The 17,480-nt window shown below is 46.8% G+C and overlaps 1 protein-coding gene across 3 annotated transcripts in view; it reads right to left on the reverse strand.

The window, feature by feature from the left end:
• Positions 1 to 549: 549 nt before the first annotated feature.
• LOC149822277 (uncharacterized protein At3g49055-like) overlaps positions 550 to 17,480 on the reverse strand; it is a 38,681-nt gene continuing 21,750 nt past the window's right edge. The window contains exons 3-6 of one of the 3 annotated variants that reach the window (XM_089980937.1): positions 4,234 to 4,345; positions 4,016 to 4,132; positions 1,279 to 1,647; positions 550 to 952 (exon numbers count right to left, since the gene is read on the reverse strand). In XM_089980937.1, the coding sequence (XP_089837063.1) occupies positions 1,297 to 1,647; positions 4,016 to 4,132; positions 4,234 to 4,345 (580 nt within the window). In that variant the 3' untranslated portion in view covers positions 550 to 952; positions 1,279 to 1,296. Of the gene's footprint in view, positions 1,648 to 4,015; positions 4,133 to 4,233; positions 4,346 to 17,480 lie in introns of all 3 variants that reach the window. The other 2 variants (XM_089980938.1, XM_089980936.1) reach the window with 2 other exon arrangements.

The raw sequence follows: 17,480 nt of genomic DNA on the forward strand, positions 1-17,480 counted from the left end.
TCTTGAGAAAGACTGAAAGCTAAATATCAGGAACAATGTTATCAGCGTAGGCAGAAAATCGATACTCAGATATTTTTTTAAATAAATGCAAAAAAAAATACTAAAAATTATTTTTTTATTATTATCTTAATGGTTTTAACATGTGTCACATTGTGATTGACACATAATATTTTATCATTATTTTCTGGCCAATACAGAACGATTCACTTGAGTATCGGTATCAGCCGATACAGCTGAATCGGTGGCAGGTCCGATACCGATACTGACAACATTGATCAGGAAGATCCATTTATCCGACTAAATAGGGTATTTGAAAAAAAAAAACAGAGCTATAGTTCTCATGTATTTGGTTAGTAAAGTCGGATTACTATAAACTTTAAAAGACCTAGAAAGAGTAATTCCAACTATTAGTTGAAATTCTAAAAAAAACTGGATTTTTTCTGAAATGACCTATCCCAAAACATAGGGCTATAGTTAAATATGAGGGAAATAATAATAGCTAAAACACATAAACATAAAAAATATTAAAATCATGGTAAAATAGCAAGATATCGGAAATAGGTGGGATTCTAAGAATATCAAGATACTACTGGAATCTTTATGGCTTGCAGATATCCATAATATCTCGACATTTCTTAAAATCATGGCTATATTTGTGCCTAGGCAATCCTCACAATGTTCACGGACATTACCACCAACTTACTGGGCTTGTAAGCTTTCCATGTGCTGTTACAAAGGGTTTGCGCACATGGTTACTGTCTTCAAACATGACAGACTCACCACAAGAAGGAATTTAACAGAGAGAATACCAGGCTACCCGACTTGGCAACCAACTTCCATAGATGGGCTTGATCAAACCTCAGTACATTGTCGGATCCAGAAAGTTTTTGTCCGCTCTCTAACTTTCTCAGGTCCAGGCAGCAATGCTTTCAAATGCCAAACCCTCATTTTCCTGCAGCATTAAACTAGATGACGTGATAGCTCACTTGAAGTAGACAAATTGCAGCGTTATGGGGGGCTTTACTCTCAGGCTATATAACATCATGACCATGAGAGAGTTTCCTTAACTACAGGCTGCAGCTTGATAACCCCTTGGTTCCAGTAGTCTGCATTTACCTATCCAAGTCAATTGTTCAGGAAAAAACCCAAAAAAGGACCAGCAGCAACATTGCACCAAAGGCGGCTGATCACCCTGATCAATATTATCAAATGACTCCATATAGTGCCCTTGACTGTTTATCATCACATTAGAGGATAAAAGATGGACCGTTGGATTACCTCATCAGTAGCTATACATCACGTTGGGTAATGCAACAGTGCATCCATGTCTGACAACCTTCTCCGGCTTGGCTTCCTACGTGAAACACCGGGAGCTACTCTGAGAACTTCCCAAGGCCAACAAATGTGTCTGATTTTCCTGCGTATGCTGCGGTCCCCCTTACTCTCCACCTCCTCCAACTGCTTCATCAGCTCCTCAATTCGCTCATGAAGGATTGCAGACCGACTGTCAGCAAGTCGGAGAGACTTCTCTGCAGCTTCTTGTGCTGCCATTGCAGTAGCAGCAAGCTCTTCCTTCAATTTCAGCTTGTTGATTGCCAAATCCAGTGATGATTTAGTCTTCTCCAGTTCTTCACTGAGAGCAGCCATCTGCAAGAGGGGCAAGCATTCCAAGTTTCATTCATTTATTCCTCTTACAGTTGGCTCCTCAACAGACTTGCAACAAATTTATTCAGTGAATTTTATCATAAACATCCATGACCAAGGGCCTTTAATTATGCAGATCCAAAGCACAACTGAAAGGGATGTGCATAGACTGGCTTGATTAGTAGAAAAAATATAGGAATTTGAAATATTACAAACTCATCATCAAGCTTTCCCAGGCATCAGGTTATAATGTAACATCACACCTGCAGTAAGTACATGGTACAGATGCCAGCACTACTAGTCTATTAAGCCAAATAATGCTTCTTCTCCACGACATAACATTGCACTCTTTTTCTTAAGCAAGCAGACAAATTCTGACCTAAGAATGGAAGACGTTCACCATTTCTCATATTAGTGCAATATTTTTCACACGAGGATTGAAAACTTCTAATCTGGAGTTTAACAAGGGTGTAATAGGCCCTTATTGTTGACTACATTGATCCATACGTTATAAGGGCTGCCTATCCTAGAGGGTGTCTAGCTTGCTTCTTAAGGCCGTGTTTTGATTTAGGGATGATTGTGGTTAAAGTGAATTGACCAAGAATGTGAAAGTCAAACTGAAGTTAAATAACTGAAAAAGTGCAATAAATTTTTGGAATTGTCATAATCCCCCCTTCATATGGTAACACTAATTTGTTTGAACAAGGTTGATTTTATTCTTTGACTTTAGGAATTCAAGATAAAACAGCAGCTCTAGAATTCAATTGGAACACCCTCCTCCCAAACCACCCCTCTCCCCCTCCCCAACCCTATAACCCCCAAAAGGAAAAGAAAAAGAAAAGTGAGGGCGAACTCAGGAAATAAGAATTCCACATGAAAAATCAAAAACATATCCTAAGCATGTGTAACAATTCCAATTGTGGAAAGAACAGTTCGCATGCACCAGGCATCTTGATGAGCAAAGACATGAACTTGGTTATAAACTATAGCACTTTCATTTACACCATGCTGGTCTGTCAGATAGCACTCCATTGCTATTCATTTCTACTTATAGGACTTGGTGCCTTTCATACAATCAGTGACCAACTTGTCTGAACCCAAAGACAAAATCACCAACAAGTGATTCATAGGAATGCTTCATTCACTGGTCAGACTTTTTTCCATAAAAGTTAGTGACATTCTACTGCTAAATTTGCTTAAAATATCACGATGATTCATTTAATCACAGGCAGTGTTGTGAAAAGCATTGAGGCGTAGCGAGGCGCTCCACCAAAAACCGAGGCGAGGCGTAAAGCGTAAGCCTCATTTTTTTTTTGAAAACTTAAAAAATATTATAAAAAATATCTAAAAATATAAATAAATAAATGCTTTATTGATTAAATAACAATCAATAAGAAATAGAAAATCTCAAATAAGTACTAAAAAATATGAGATTAGCATATAAAAGTAACTAAAAACTGATTACATAACTGAAAAATATATGAGATTAACCTACAAAAGTTAAAATATATGAGATTATTCTAAAAGTTATGAGATTAACATATAAAAGTAACTTAAAAAATGATTACATAACTGGAAAATATATGAGATTAACCAACAAAAGTTAAAATATATGAGATTATTCTAAAAAATATGAGATTAACATATAAAAGTAACTAAAAAACTTATTACATAACTGGAAAATATATGAGATTAACAAAAAAAAAGTTAAAATATACTAAGAAACTGATTACATAATTGAAATAACTGGAAAATATATGAGATTATTCTAAAAACTATGAGATTAACATATAAAAGTAACTAAAAACTGATTACATAACTGGAAAATATATGAGATTAAACAACAAAAGTTAAAATATACTAAGAAACTGATTACATAACTAAAATAACTGGAAAATATATGAGATTAACCTACAAAAATTAAAATATATGAGATTATTCTAAAAAACATGAGATTAACATATAAAAGTAACTAAAAAATTGATTACATAACTGGAAAATATATGAGATTAACCAACAAAAATTAAAATATATTAAGAAACTAATTACATAACTGAAATAACTGAAAAATATATGAGATTAACCAACAAAAGTTAAAATATACTAAAAAACTGATTACATAACTGAAATAACTAGAAAATATATGAGATTAACCTACAAAACTCTTATTGATTATGTCTCGGAAGTATTGTTGTAAAAAAATATATACTTTTTTTTTTGCGCCTTGAGGCACAGAGGGCCGTGCCTCAAGGCGAGGCGCGCCTTTTGCGCCTCAAAGCGCGTTTTTGATGACACTGATCACGAGAAATACACAATGGCAAACAGAAAAGAATGAGAAGAGTGCTACAAATACATAGGTTTTAACTTTTACCTCTCTGTCACATTCTTGAATGACATTTTTTCCAGCATCCACCTCCAATTCACAAGCTTCCCTCCATCTAGCAACATCTTCTTCAGCCTCTGTTATTTCCATCATAAGTTCCTCGACCTTTAAAAGCAGAGAAAAACAAGACAAAAACCACATAAGTGATGCATATTATAGCTAACAAGCTGGACGATAGAACAATAACTACTGTGTCAGAATGTTACATTTTGAGTTAACATGTTCTCTCTTTCTTCCAAGTCTTTTATATACAATGTATTCTCAGCAATTTTTTGAGCCTGTGTCTCCGTGAGTTGCTGCAAACGCTCATTGTCTGCCCTGGCATATAACAGGATAGAAAATTCAATAACTCAACAGAATAGGCACCTTATCACAAAAAACTGACAGGTTAACAGGACAACAAATTCATCAATTGTCCAGCGAATATCAGCAGATCACTAAATTTACTGAAAATCTATGATGTCCTATGTCACATGTCAGGATCCGAACTCCTGCAGAGAACGATCCTGCAGATCTGGGTACGCTTAACGGGGTGCGGCTGAGGAGAGGAAAGCTCGCACGTGGGACTGCACCATGCTGAGAGGCGTAGCTCGGAAGAAGGGCACGTGCACCGGGGAAAACACACCACGGTGAGCGCAGCTCGTGTCCGGCAGTGGGCGGACACGCTGCAGGTGCGTGTGGTAGGGAAGAGAGAGCAAGGGAGAGAAGGGTGTGTGTCCGGCCTAAGGTGGACACAACAGACTGGGGCAACAGCAGCAAGAGAGAGAGAGAGAGAGAGAGAGAGAGAGAGACGTCTCTCCCGGGGCTGGTCATACGGGCGAGGAGCAGGGAGGTCGGCGCTAGGGAGGAGGGAGAATTGGGTGTTCCCTCCTATTGGCAACGTGCGGAAAAGATGGACGGGTGAGGGATAAACACATTACCTCGAAAGGCAATCAAGAGCAAGAACCTAAACGAAGAATTGAGAGAATACTCATAAACTTCATTGAAAATAACTAAGCTAGGTACATCTATTTATAGAATTACATGAGAAAAAGAGTAAAAATACACAGGGGTGTCCTAGCCTAGATGGGACTCTAGGCTGGCCGACCAGCACAATCCCAGCTTGGGCGGGTTTCCCTGCAAAGTCCCAACCTGAGTGGGACTCCAAGCTGGATGGGTCGTCTGGGTCAAATCCTAAGGCGGCCTCCGTGGATCAGATCTGTAACAATCAATACCTCTCAAACATGCCTTGACATCAAGGCAAAAACTCTGGATATTGAGCTGCTAGACGGTCTTCCTCTTCCCAGGTCGCTTCGTCAACTCCACTTCCGATCCACTAAACTAACACCTCAATGGTTAAGCGACCACCCTTCCTCCGCCTTCTTTTCCCAAGAACCCTAGATGATTGAGGCGAAGTATCATGGAGATCTAGCAAGGCCGAAAGCCCGTCGAAAAGCTCTCCTTTATACGGCTTAAGGCATGAGATATGGAACACAGGGAGTACCTGGGTTCCTGCCGAAAGGTCCAAGCAATAAGTCATTGATTCGACCTTCTCCAAAACAGGAAAAGGTCCATAAAAACAGAGTACTAGCTTTTGCTGGTGTACTCACCGAATTGTGCCCTATTGGTGAAGCAGCAATTTAAGGAGCACAAGGTCACCTAACTGGAACTATCGCGAGTGATGCTTCTGGCCGTATTCCTGCTTCATCCGCTCCTAGGCCGTAGCCATATTCTTACATAACAACCGTACGAGGTGATCCCTCTCCAACAGGGTTGATGCTACTGTGCCTGCCTGTGCAGCTCCTCCAACGTATTTGGCAATGGTCGGAGGAGCTGACCATACATGGCCTGGAAGAGAGTAGCCTGTATGGCAGAGTGGTATGCCATGTTTAGGGTGTCAACTGGTCAGGTTTGGTTCGGACCCAGGTGGAACCAGACCTGGCACCTATTTTTGGGTATGGTATTGGGTCCGGATCCGAGTCTAATCAGACCCACCATAAGAGAAACTAACCCGAACCCAATAAGAACTACATGAACCAAACCCAGGCCATACCCAGTAAAATAATATTTTTTATCACTTTTACATTGAAAAATTGCAGGTCTTAATCGAAACTCGAGTCAGGCTCGGGTCTGGTATAAAATTTTACAAACTATACCCGATCCATGTATTAATCGGGCCTTCGGGTCTGAATTGGGTCTTACCCAGACCCTATAGGGTTTGGTACAGGTCGGGTTCGGGTAAACCTAACCCGTTGACACCCCTAGCCATCTTATAGGACCACTAGGTCCAAGGGAGGAATCTCACCCATGCCTTGATCTGTCCCCCACAAAGGCTCAAAGATAGTCTCCAAGAACTAGTTCAACACCTCGGTCGGGTCGTCCGTCTGGGGATAATAAGCAGTGCTCATGGCTAACTTTTTTTCCTGCAACCGAAAGAACTCTACCTAGAAGGTGTTGATGAACACAGGGTCCCAATCGCTAACGATGGTACGAGGCATCCCGTGTAGGCAGAACACTTTCCATACAAACAACTCGGCGATGGACTTGGTAGTGTACGGGTGAGCCACAACTAAGAAGTGACCGTAGTTGGACAGACAGATCTACTACTACCATGACAGTGGACTTTCCGTGAACGAAGGGCAGCCTGTCGATAAAGTCCATCGATATGTCCTCTAAAACATGGTCTGACACCGGAAGAGGCTGCAACAATCCTGGGGGGGCTCGTATTTGACTCTCTTGCACACATCGCATCACCCCACAATCTGCCGGACCTGCTTCTTCATGTCCTTCCATGCAAACTCCCTACTCAAGCATCGGTACCAGAGTTACCAGAAGCGCCTAGGTAAAAGGGGAAGCGCGCTTCGGAAGAGCGAAAAGTCGCGCTTCCGAAGCATGAGGGGAAGCGTCCCCCTTTTTTGGGAAGCGTGCTTCCCCCACGCTTCCCCCTCGCTTCTCCCATTTTTCATTTTTCATTTTTTCGCTTCCCCCTCGCTTCCGGTTCGCTTCCTAGGTCGCTTCCGAGACGGTTCAGAATTTTCTTCTAAGTGGTCCCACGCTTTCCCGCTTCCTAAATTTTTTAAAGTGCCTCGCTTCCTGCTCCTGCTTCCCGTATCGCTTCCCGCTCCCGCTCCCGCTTCCTCGACTGGTAACTCTGGTCGGTACGTCCTCTGAACTCCCTAATGTCCTACGATAGGAGTCGCATGGTACTGATCATGGAGAAGGGTCGTAAGATCGAACTCGAGAGGAACCACTATCCACCCGCAGTATATCACCAAATTTCCTGAATCTCGAAACCGAGAGATTTCACTCTCTAAATCAGCGCTCTGACCGCTAAGAGGAAGTCGTGCACCTCATATGCCTGTTGGAGATCATCCAAGAGCGGGAACGTCAATTGGGTCATATTGTAACATGACAGCTCTGTTAAAATATAGCTTGCGTATGGATCTGGATCCAGATCCATACGCATGGTATGTTAATGAAACACATGCTGTTTTACTCTCATTAATGGCATCCTTGTAATATCTCTGATATTACAAGGATAGTTGTATTTTTGCTGCTATATATAATATGGTTAGGGCTTGGAGGTCGAGCATTGTGAGCTGCCCCAGCCATTGTGCTCTCTCTCTCTCTCTCTCTCTCTCTCTCTCTCTCTCTCTCTCTCTCTCGCCCTGTTTCCTGTTAACGCTATAGCAGATATGAAATCTATTATGGTATCAGAGCACAGGCCATCCTGTGCGTGAAGACCTTCTGAAACAACGTATCCTCTTTCAGCGTGAACAGCAGCGTGATCTTCCCCAGCGTATCCTCTTCCAACGTGAACAGCAGCGTGATCTTCCCCTTCTGAAACAGTGTACCCTCTTTCAGCGTGAACAACAGAACTCCCTGTGCGTGAAGAAGTTCTGAAATAGCGTGATCTCCCCCTGTGCGTGAACAGCAGAACTCCCTTCTGCGTGTTCCACCTGACAGCAGTAGCGTGTTCATCCTAACAGTGTTTCCTCCTCTTCTGAAATCTCTGGAACAGCAGCATCGTGTTCCTCCTTCAGCGTGAAGACTCTCTGGAATAGCAGCAGCGTGATCTCCCCTTTCTGAAACAGCGTTTCCTCCTTCTAAAACAACGTTTCCTCCTCTTCTGAAATCTCTGGAACAGCAGCATCGTGTTCCTCCTTCAGCGTGAAGACTCTCTTGAATAGCAACAGCGTGATCTCCTGTAACAAAACAAATTGTTTTGGTTCGGGCCGGATCCGGACCCGACCCGGACCCGACCCAAACCACCGCCACTCGCTGTCTCTTAAGACAGCGAGGCAGGCGGGAGGAGGGTTACGAAACCCCCTCACCGCCTCTCGCCCTCTCGTCTCTTCCCGACTCCCTCTCTCGCTCATCCACCGCCAGCGACGCCGGCGACTCTCGACAGCCGCCGCCACCGACGTCGGCGACCCCTCCTTTCTCTCCGGCGAGCTTCCCCCGAAAACCACCTGGTATGCCACTGTTTCCCCTTTTCCCTCTCAGTTTCTTCTCTCTCTCTCCCTCACTTCTCTGTGTGGCCACGGGAGGGAACAAACCCCCTCCCTGTGCCCCCTTTTAGCAGGGGTGGTGCATGACACCCCCCTCTTTGCGTCCGTTACGGTAGGGGAGGGGCTGAGCCCCTCCTCCCTGTTCTCTGCTACGGTAGGGGAGGGGCCGAGCCCCTCCTCCCTGCTCTCTGCTACGGCAGGGGAGGGGCCGAGCCCCTCCTCCCTGCCCCCTTCTTGATATGCCAGCAGGGGCCGATGGCCCCTGCCTTTTTGAATGTGCTAGCAGGGGCCGATGGCCCCTGCCTTTTTGATATACCAGCAGGGGCCGATGGCCCCTGCCTTTTTTATATGCCAGCAGGGGCCGATGGCCCCTGCCTTTTAGTTGTGCTAGCAGGGGCCGATGGCCCCTACCTTTTTGATGCGCCAGCAGGGGCCGATGGCCCCTGCCTTTTTGTCTGCCAGCAGGGGCCATAGGCCCCTGCCTTGCTGTTTGCCAGCAGGGGCCATTGGCCCCTGCCTTTTTGTTTGCCAGCAGGGGCCGATGGCCCCCTGCCCTTTGCGCGCGGGCCTATACCCTTGGCCAAAAGGCCCGGGAAATCTTTGGAAGCTACATCGTGATGGGGACAGATCATTACAATTGTTGGTCTCCAACGAGGAATTTCTAGTAAACGTGAGTCATCTGCTCGCATTGACTACATTCCCCTTTAGGCGGCAAGGCTCATTTTGGTCCTGCTTTATCCTTTTTTTCGGGTCATTTGGGATGGTTGGCCCCAACCCTATGTATCGGAGAAATCGAGTCTTTGCCTTGCTTTTGCTTTTGTTTGGGTTTGCATGCTAATATCGCATATTTGCAGCTACGACGGATCTCACTCGCGCTCCGCGACCCGAGCCATCAATCATGTACGTCCGCAGACGTCAGCAAGCTCGTAACCCTCCAAGGTAGGGGAAGATTGCACAGAAGACTTGGACAATTGAATTAAGTTCAATTAACTAAAAAGGGACCATTAAATAAATATATATATAGAAATATATATATATATATATTTATACTAGTACGCATTTAACTCAAGGACGTTGTTTCGCGATCCTTGCCCTTTATCTCCTGTCAGTCTTTACTTGCCGTCGCGCATCGCGTCGAGGTTTCGCGTTGCACTCCTGCTTACAACTTTTACTTGTCGTCGCGCTTTGCGCCTAGACTCTTGCTATTGCAGATGACGTGCAGGTTCTTGCTCTTTGCGGATGCCTTAAAGGCATCCTCGTGGAGGATGCAAGGGGCATTTACCACTCTCCCTCTTGCGACAAGAGTTTTGTCTGGAGCGAGCGAACTTCTTAGCGGGTGTTCTGTTGAGAAACCCGTATCCCGTCTATCGAGGCCGGTATCGAGTCATGCGAGACATGTAGATACCCAGATAGCGGATGTGATTCGAGATAATCACATGCATAATGTTGGCACAAGGTATTGCTGTTTCAAAGGATAAAGTAAAGTAGATAAACTTTACATCTTTGTGAAACACTCCTGTTGAAGCTTCTGTTGAGGAACTATACCCCCTTCATCCTAAAGTACTTGTAGTCGTGCACGACACGTCTAGTACTGCGATGATCGGATGAGACGGTCGTGCGTCCTCGATCAGTGCTAAATGCACAATGTTGTAATCACATAAATGGCCTCACATTCGCCTTCACAGGCAAGATGCTCGAGTGGTTTAAAGACCACAGCATAGAATGGGTCGTTAGTTAAGCAACCCCTAACGTACCTATTCGCTTCCATGTGTCTGTCAAGGGATAGGACAAAGCGGTACAAACTCCAATGGACAGGTTGTTAACAACCACCCTACGGGCAACGATCCGGCTTCCCCAGTCATTGGAGTTAGGGGAAAGGGGCTACAATAGTTAGCTCAACACTTCTGCAGAAGTTGGATGCATCCGTGGCACTGCCTCCTTTGGGGAATCCTCTCTCGGCTAAAGCCGTCCCTTTGGAGCGGACTCAACTAGCTATTCGGGTTATTGAAAATACATAAAATAACAGACGCCCGAACTAGTTTCAGTTGTTTCTATATTTTGCCTGCGCGTACCCGCGTGTTAGTAATTATCGAAACATAAGGTCTGTCTATACTGGTCGTTGGGTACTGACTCGCTTGCACTACTGATTCGCTTGCACTACTGATTCGCTTGCACTACTGACTCGCTTGCACTACTGATTCGCTTGCACTACTGACTCGCTTGCACTACTGATTCGCTTGTATTACTGACTCGCTTGCACTACTTGTTCGCTTGCACTACTTATGTGTTTGCACTAGTTACCTGTGTGCATTGCTTACCTGTTTAACTGCATATCTGCTTTAAACTGTGTAACCTGCTGAATTAAATCTACATAATTCAGTTCCTGGTAGTCTCTCTTGTGTACCTACTAGTTTTTCGTGAAACTAACCCATTCTATGGGTACAGGTGATGATTAGGTACACCACAGGCGATGGTGCGATGGCAAGATGGCTTCAAGACGCTCTTCTTCCTGCTCTTAACTCGTGTCCTGTTGTTTGAGGTTTTGTAACGGATTTTCCTTGGGATATCCGAATTTTGTGCTATTTGGAGAATTTCTTAAATGAAAGTGGTTTTTCCAAGTGTTTGCAAGTGGCATGGGTTGTGCGTTTTGGTTCTTTTAGCTAACGCGCCCAAAGTTGTCAGCTTGCCTTTCTGAACTTAGCAAAAGTATAGTCTTCCGCTGATTTCGTAAAACATCTCTGAGATGAAGAGATTCCTTTTTAGTCTCTTGTCCGTTTTTCTGAAAGGTTTGCAAGTTTGAAATTTTGGGGTGTTACAACTTGGTATCAGAGCTAAGGGAAGCAAGGATTCTTGACCATTGAGCATCCGCATCGCGCTGTGAGTATACTTTTCCTCTTGCTTAGTAGGTGCACGTTGCATTGTTAAGTTAAGTGGCTTGACACGTTTTGCTTTTGTACCAGCATTGTTGGGGTTACATAAACTACTCATGTTAAACATGAATAGTACTTATGTTTTTGCTTGTTTTGAGCTTCCTAAAATTTCTAATTATTGGTATTCCTTGTTTACTTCAAGGATGGCAAGGAACTCGAACGAAGGGTCTGCTGACGAATGGTCAGATCAGCGGGGATTCGTGATGGATTCCCTAGGTTCCCTGGCAGCGGCTATGCGAGACCAGATTCGTTCCCAAAGGGAACCAGCGCCCGTTCCTGAGCCGATCCCGCATACCGCAGTGACGTATGAGAAATTTCTGAAGCTTGACCCCCCGACCTTCGACGGCAAGCCTGACCTAGACATGGCCGATAACTGGGTGAAGGAGGTGGAACGAGTGTTCGAGGTCTTGTCAGTGCCCGATGACAAGAAGACGCTATTCGGGACCTTCAGGCTGAAGGGGAATGCCCGCAGTTGGTGGGACATGGCCCGGGGTGTACAGTTTTTGGGAATTTCACCCATTCCTTGGGAAGCTTTCAGAAAGGCTTTCTTGGAGAACTACTTCCCGCCTCACGCAAGGGAGAAGAAGAAGGTGGAGTTCTTGGAGCTCTGCCCGGGCAATTCGAGTTTGACGGATTATATCGCCAAATTCCAGAGTTTGGAACCCTACTGCCCCAACCTGTTCGCGGATGATCGCGAGCGAGCAGAAAAGTTTGTTCGGGGGCTGAAGGAGGGACTCATGCATCGGGTCCTAACGAGCATGCCCTCGACCTTCTCTGCAGCAGTTGCTGCCGCCACTGTTCTGAGTGAAGCCTGGGAGCGCACTAAGAGTACTCAGAGCAATAGGCCACCCGCTACGGGTGGTGAGCCGAAGACACCTTCCGGCGACCCAGGCAAACGACCGTTCCTTCCTGTAAAGAGCGAAGGAGGAAGGAAGCGATATCCTCCTTCGAAGCGTCAGCGGTCACAGGGCAACCCTCCAACCGGGCAGCAGGCTGGCAACGTATGCCCCAGATGCAGGCAATCTCACGTTGGGCAGGCGTGCCCGTACGACACAGGCAGATGCCTGTATTGTGGCAAGATGGGCCACTATGCCCGTGATTATCGCAAAAAGGCGGCTGATGATTTCAGGCAGACTAGCGGAACACGGCCACCACAACCGCAGCAGCAGTATCAAACGCCACAACCGCAGGCGAGCGGTCAAAGGAGGGCGCCAGGACGCGTCTACTCAGCCAAGGCCGAGCAGTTGACCAAGGGCGACCTAGTGCAAGGTACCCTTTTCGTCGCTAACCAAGCGGCTTTTGTGCTTTTTTATTGTGGTGCCACACACTCTTTTATTTCGGTAAATTTTGCCGAGTTTTTACACATACCTATGAAACCCTTGCATAATACCCTTGAAGTGTATAACCCGATTGGGAAAAACACCATTTGTGCGGCCTACGTACCAGAGTTGGACGTAGTCTTGGCAGATCGGCATTTACCGGCTTGTGTTATCCTGCTAGTGATGACGGAATTTGACGTCATCCTAGGCATGGATTGGCTGCACAAGTATCATGCCAAGATTTTCTGGCGAGATAGCAGGATTGTTTTATCTCCACCAGGATTGCCCAAGATGGAATTTAAGATTGTGAAACCCGTTCGGGCGAGCAAGTTGATTTCGTCGCTGAAGGCGCAGAGCTACTTGAGGAAGGGATGCACTGCCTTTTTGGTCAGTGTCATCCAGTCCGAGCCGACGCGAGTCCCGATGGGAGACTTGGAGATTGTTCGAGATTTTCCAGACGTCTTCTCGGAGGAACTGTCAGGCCTTCCTCCACCTCGCGAGGTGCAGTTCAGCATCGAGTTGTTGTCGGGTACTACGCCAATTTCTAAGGCTCCATATCGGATGGCGCCAGCCGAGCTCGAAGAGCTCAAGAAGCAGTTACAGGAGTTGATGGATCAGGGATTCATTCGCCCCAGTGTCTCGCCTTGGGGAGCTTCTGTCTTGTTCGTGAAAAAGAAGGACGGATCATTGCGGTTGTGCATTGATTATCGGATGCTTAACCAGGCGACAATAAAGAATAAGTACCCGTTGCCACGCATCGAGGATCTGTTCGATCAGTTGCAGAGGGTCAAGATCTTCTCAAAGATCGACCTTAGATCTGGGTACCATCAACTCAGAATTAAGGGAGATGATATCTCCAAGACGGCCTTCCGGACCAGGTATGGGCATTACGAATTTACGGTCATGCCCTTCGGACTCACTAACGCTCCTGCAGCGTTCATGGATCTCATGAATAGGGTGTTCAAACCCTTCTTGGACACCTTCGTGATCGTGTTCATCGACGACATCTTGGTGTATTCAGATAGCTGGGAGCAACATCGTGAGCACTTGAGGGTTATTCTCGAAACCTTGCGAAAGGAGCGGTTGTTCGCTAAGTACTCTAAGTGCGAGTTTTGGCTCGAGGAGATCATGTTTTTGGGACATGTCATCTCCAAGGAAGGTGTGTCCGTGGATCCAGCGAAAGTTGAGGTTGTACTCAGTTGGCAGCAGCCGAGGAATGTTCGTGACATTCGGAGTTTTCTTGGATTAGCTGGGCATTACCGAAGATTTATCCAGGACTTTTCTAAGATCTCTCTACCCTTGACGCAGCTCTTGAAGAAAGAAGCTAAGTTCGTGTGGGATGACATGTGCGAGAGCAGTTTTCAGATGTTGAAGGAACGTCTTACGACTGCTCCTATTTTGGCCTTACCTTCGGGTCAAGGCAGCTTCGTGATTTACACCGATGCTTCCGGGACAGGTTTGGGTTGCGTCTTAATGCAGAACGATAGAGTGATCGCCTATGCATCGCGCCAACTTAAAATACATGAGAAGAATTATCCGACTCATGATTTGGAGTTAGCAGCGGTGGTCTTCGCATTGAAGATATGGCGGCACTATTTGTATGGGGAGCAGTTTGAGGCTTTTACAGATCATAAGAGCCTAAAATATTTGTTCTCGCAGAAAGAGCTGAATATGAGGCAGCGACGTTGGCTAGAATTCCTCAAGGATTACGACTTTACCTTGTCCTACCACCCAGGAAAAGCGAACGTTGTGGCCGACGCTCTGAGCCGCAAGTCTCCCAGCGTTTCTGTTAATTTGTTATTTGCGGGGTGGAAGCTGATCGAGGATCTGATATCGTGGGAACCGTTTGCGGTCACTCCGGTTTCGATCAGTCTTTCCAGCATGGTAGCTCAACCTGAGCTATGGTCAAAGATCTTTGTCAGTCAGAAGATAGATGCGCAGTACGAAAAGCTGAAGGCTCTAGCGCAGCGGGCCGATACCCCCTTCCGATTGAGTGAGGAAGGAGGTGTATGGCGTAAGGATCGTCTCTGGGTGCCAGAAGACCCTATTTTGAGAGATGAGATTCTCGCTGAGGCCCACAAGTCCAAGTACACGATTCACCTGGGCGGCACAAAGATGTACAAAGATTTGCAACGCAGATATTGGTGGAGTGGAATGAAGCGGGACGTGGCTGAGTGCGTTTCGAAGTGCTTGACTTGCCAACAGGTTAAGATCGAGCACCAGCGACCAGGCGGAGTGATGCAGCAGATGGTGATTCCACAATGGAAGTGGGAGGACATCACGATGGACTTCATCGTCGGTTTGCCGAGGACGCGGAGGAAACACGATGCGATTTGGGTGATCGTGGATCGACTCACTAAATCGGCGCATTTTCTCCCTATACGGCTCAGTCAGTCACTGGACAGCTTGGCAGACCTTTATGTCAGGGAGATTGTGAGATTGCACGGTGTTCCTGTGTCAATCATCTCCGATCGTGACCCGAGGTTCACCTCCAGGTTTTGGGGGCAGTTGCAGTTGGCTTTGGGCACAAAGCTAAAATTTAGCACCGCCTTCCACCCTCAGACCGACGGACAATCTGAGCGGACGATTCAGACTTTGGAGGACATGCTGCGAGCGTGCATGTTAGATTGGAAGGGAGAATGGGACTCTCATACAGGGTTGGCGGAATTCGCGTACAATAATAGTTATCATGCGAGTATCGATATGGCCCCGTACGAAGCTTTGTACGGGAAGCCTTGTCGATCACCTGTTTACTGGGATGAGGTTGGTGAACGGATGCTAGATTCACCTATAGTGCTACAGCACTATACTCAGCAAGTGCAGATGATCAGGGAACGTCTGCGTACCGCGCAAAGTCGGCAGAAGTGTTACGGTGATCGTCGACGTAGAGAGCTCGTGTTCTCAACGGGAGATATGGTTTTTGTTAAGGTCTCTCCTACAAAGAGCGTTTTCCGGTTCGGGAAGAAGGGAAAACTGAGTCCGCGATTCGTCGGACCTTTTGAGATCCTGGATCGGATCGGCGAGGCGGCTTACCGCGTGGCGCTGCCTCCTCAGTACGCTCAGATCCACAACGTCTTTCACGTATCTATGCTGAGAAGATACGTTCACGACCCATCGCACATCATTCATTATGATGATGTGGATATCCAAAAAGACTTGACGTTCGAAGAAAGACCAGTGGCAATCGTTGATCGTCGAGACCAAGTTCTCAGATCGAGGACGATTTCTCTTGTAAAAGTATGTTGGCAACACCATGGAATTAATGAATGTACATGGGAGCCTGAGTCTGATGTCAGGGATAAATACCCTGACTTGTATTTTGACCAATTTATGCAATAAAAATTTCGCGGACGAAATTATTGTAAGGAGGGTAGGATGTAACAAAAAAAAATTTGTTTTTGTTCGGGCCGGATCCGGACCCGACCCAAACCACTGCCACTCGCTGTCTCTTAAGACAGCGAGGCAGGCGGGAGGAGGGTTACGAAACCCCCTCACCGCCTCTCGCCCTCTCGTCTCTTCCCGACTCCCTCTCTCGCTCAACCACCGCCAGCGACGCCGACGACTCTCGACAGCCGCCACAACCGACGTCGGCGACCCGTCCTTTCTCTCCGGCGAGCTTCCCCCGAAAACCACCTGGTATGCCACTGTTTCACCTTTTCCCTCTCAGTTTCTTCTCTCTCTCTCCCTCACTTCTCTGTGTGGCCACGGGAGGGGACAAACCCCCTCCCTGTGCCCCCTTTTAGCAGGGGTGGTGCATGACACCCCCCTCTTTGCGTCTGTTACGGTAGGGGAGGGGCCGAGCCCCTCCTCCCTGTTCTCTGCTACGGCAGGGGAGGGGCCGAGCCCCTCCTCCCTGCCCCCTTCTTGATATGCCAGCAGGGGCCGATGGCCCCTGCCTTTTTTATATACCAGCAGGGGCCGAGGGCCCCTGCCTTTTTGATATGCCAGCAGGGGCCGAGGGCCCCTGCCTTTTAGTTGTGCTAGCAGGGGCCGATGGCCCGTGCCTTTTTGATGCGCCAGCAGGGGCCGATGGCCCCTGCCTTTCTGTTGTGCCAGCAGGGGCCGATGACCCTGCCTTTTTGTCTGCCAGCAGGGGCCGATGGCCCCTGCCCTTTTTTGTTTGCCAGCAGGGGCCATAGGCCCCTGCCTTGTTGTTTGCCAGCAGGGGCCATAGGCCCCTGCCTTGTTGTTTGCCAGCAGGGGCCATTGGCCCCTGCCTTTATGTTTGCCAACAGGAGCCATTGGCCCCTGCCTTTTTGTTTGCCAGCAGGGGCCGATGGCCCCCTGCCCTTTGCGCGCGGGCCTATACCCTTGGCCAACAGGCTCGGGAAATCTTTGGAAGCTACATCGTGATAGGGACATATCATTACAATTGTTGGTCTCCAACGAGGAATTTCTAGTAAACGTGAGTCATCTGCTCGCATTGACTACATTCTCCTTTAGGCGGCAAGGCTCATTTTGGTCCTGCTTTATCCTTTTTTTCGGGTCATTTGGGATGGTTGGCCCCAACCCAATGTATCGGAGAAGTCGAGTCTTTGCCTTGCTTTTGCTTTTGTCTGGGTTTGCATGTTAATATCGCATATTTGCAGCTACGACGGATCCCACTCGCGCTCCGCGACCCGAGCCGTCAATCGTGTACGTCCGCAGACGTCAGCAAGCTCGTAACCCTCCAAGGTAGGGGAAGATTGCACAGAAGACTTGGACAATTGAATTA

Source organism: Nuphar pumila, chromosome 11 (genome assembly GCF_984573655.1).
Source record: "Nuphar pumila chromosome 11, dmNupPumi1.hap1.1, whole genome shotgun sequence".
Taxonomy (NCBI): Eukaryota; Viridiplantae; Streptophyta; class Magnoliopsida; order Nymphaeales; family Nymphaeaceae; genus Nuphar; species Nuphar pumila.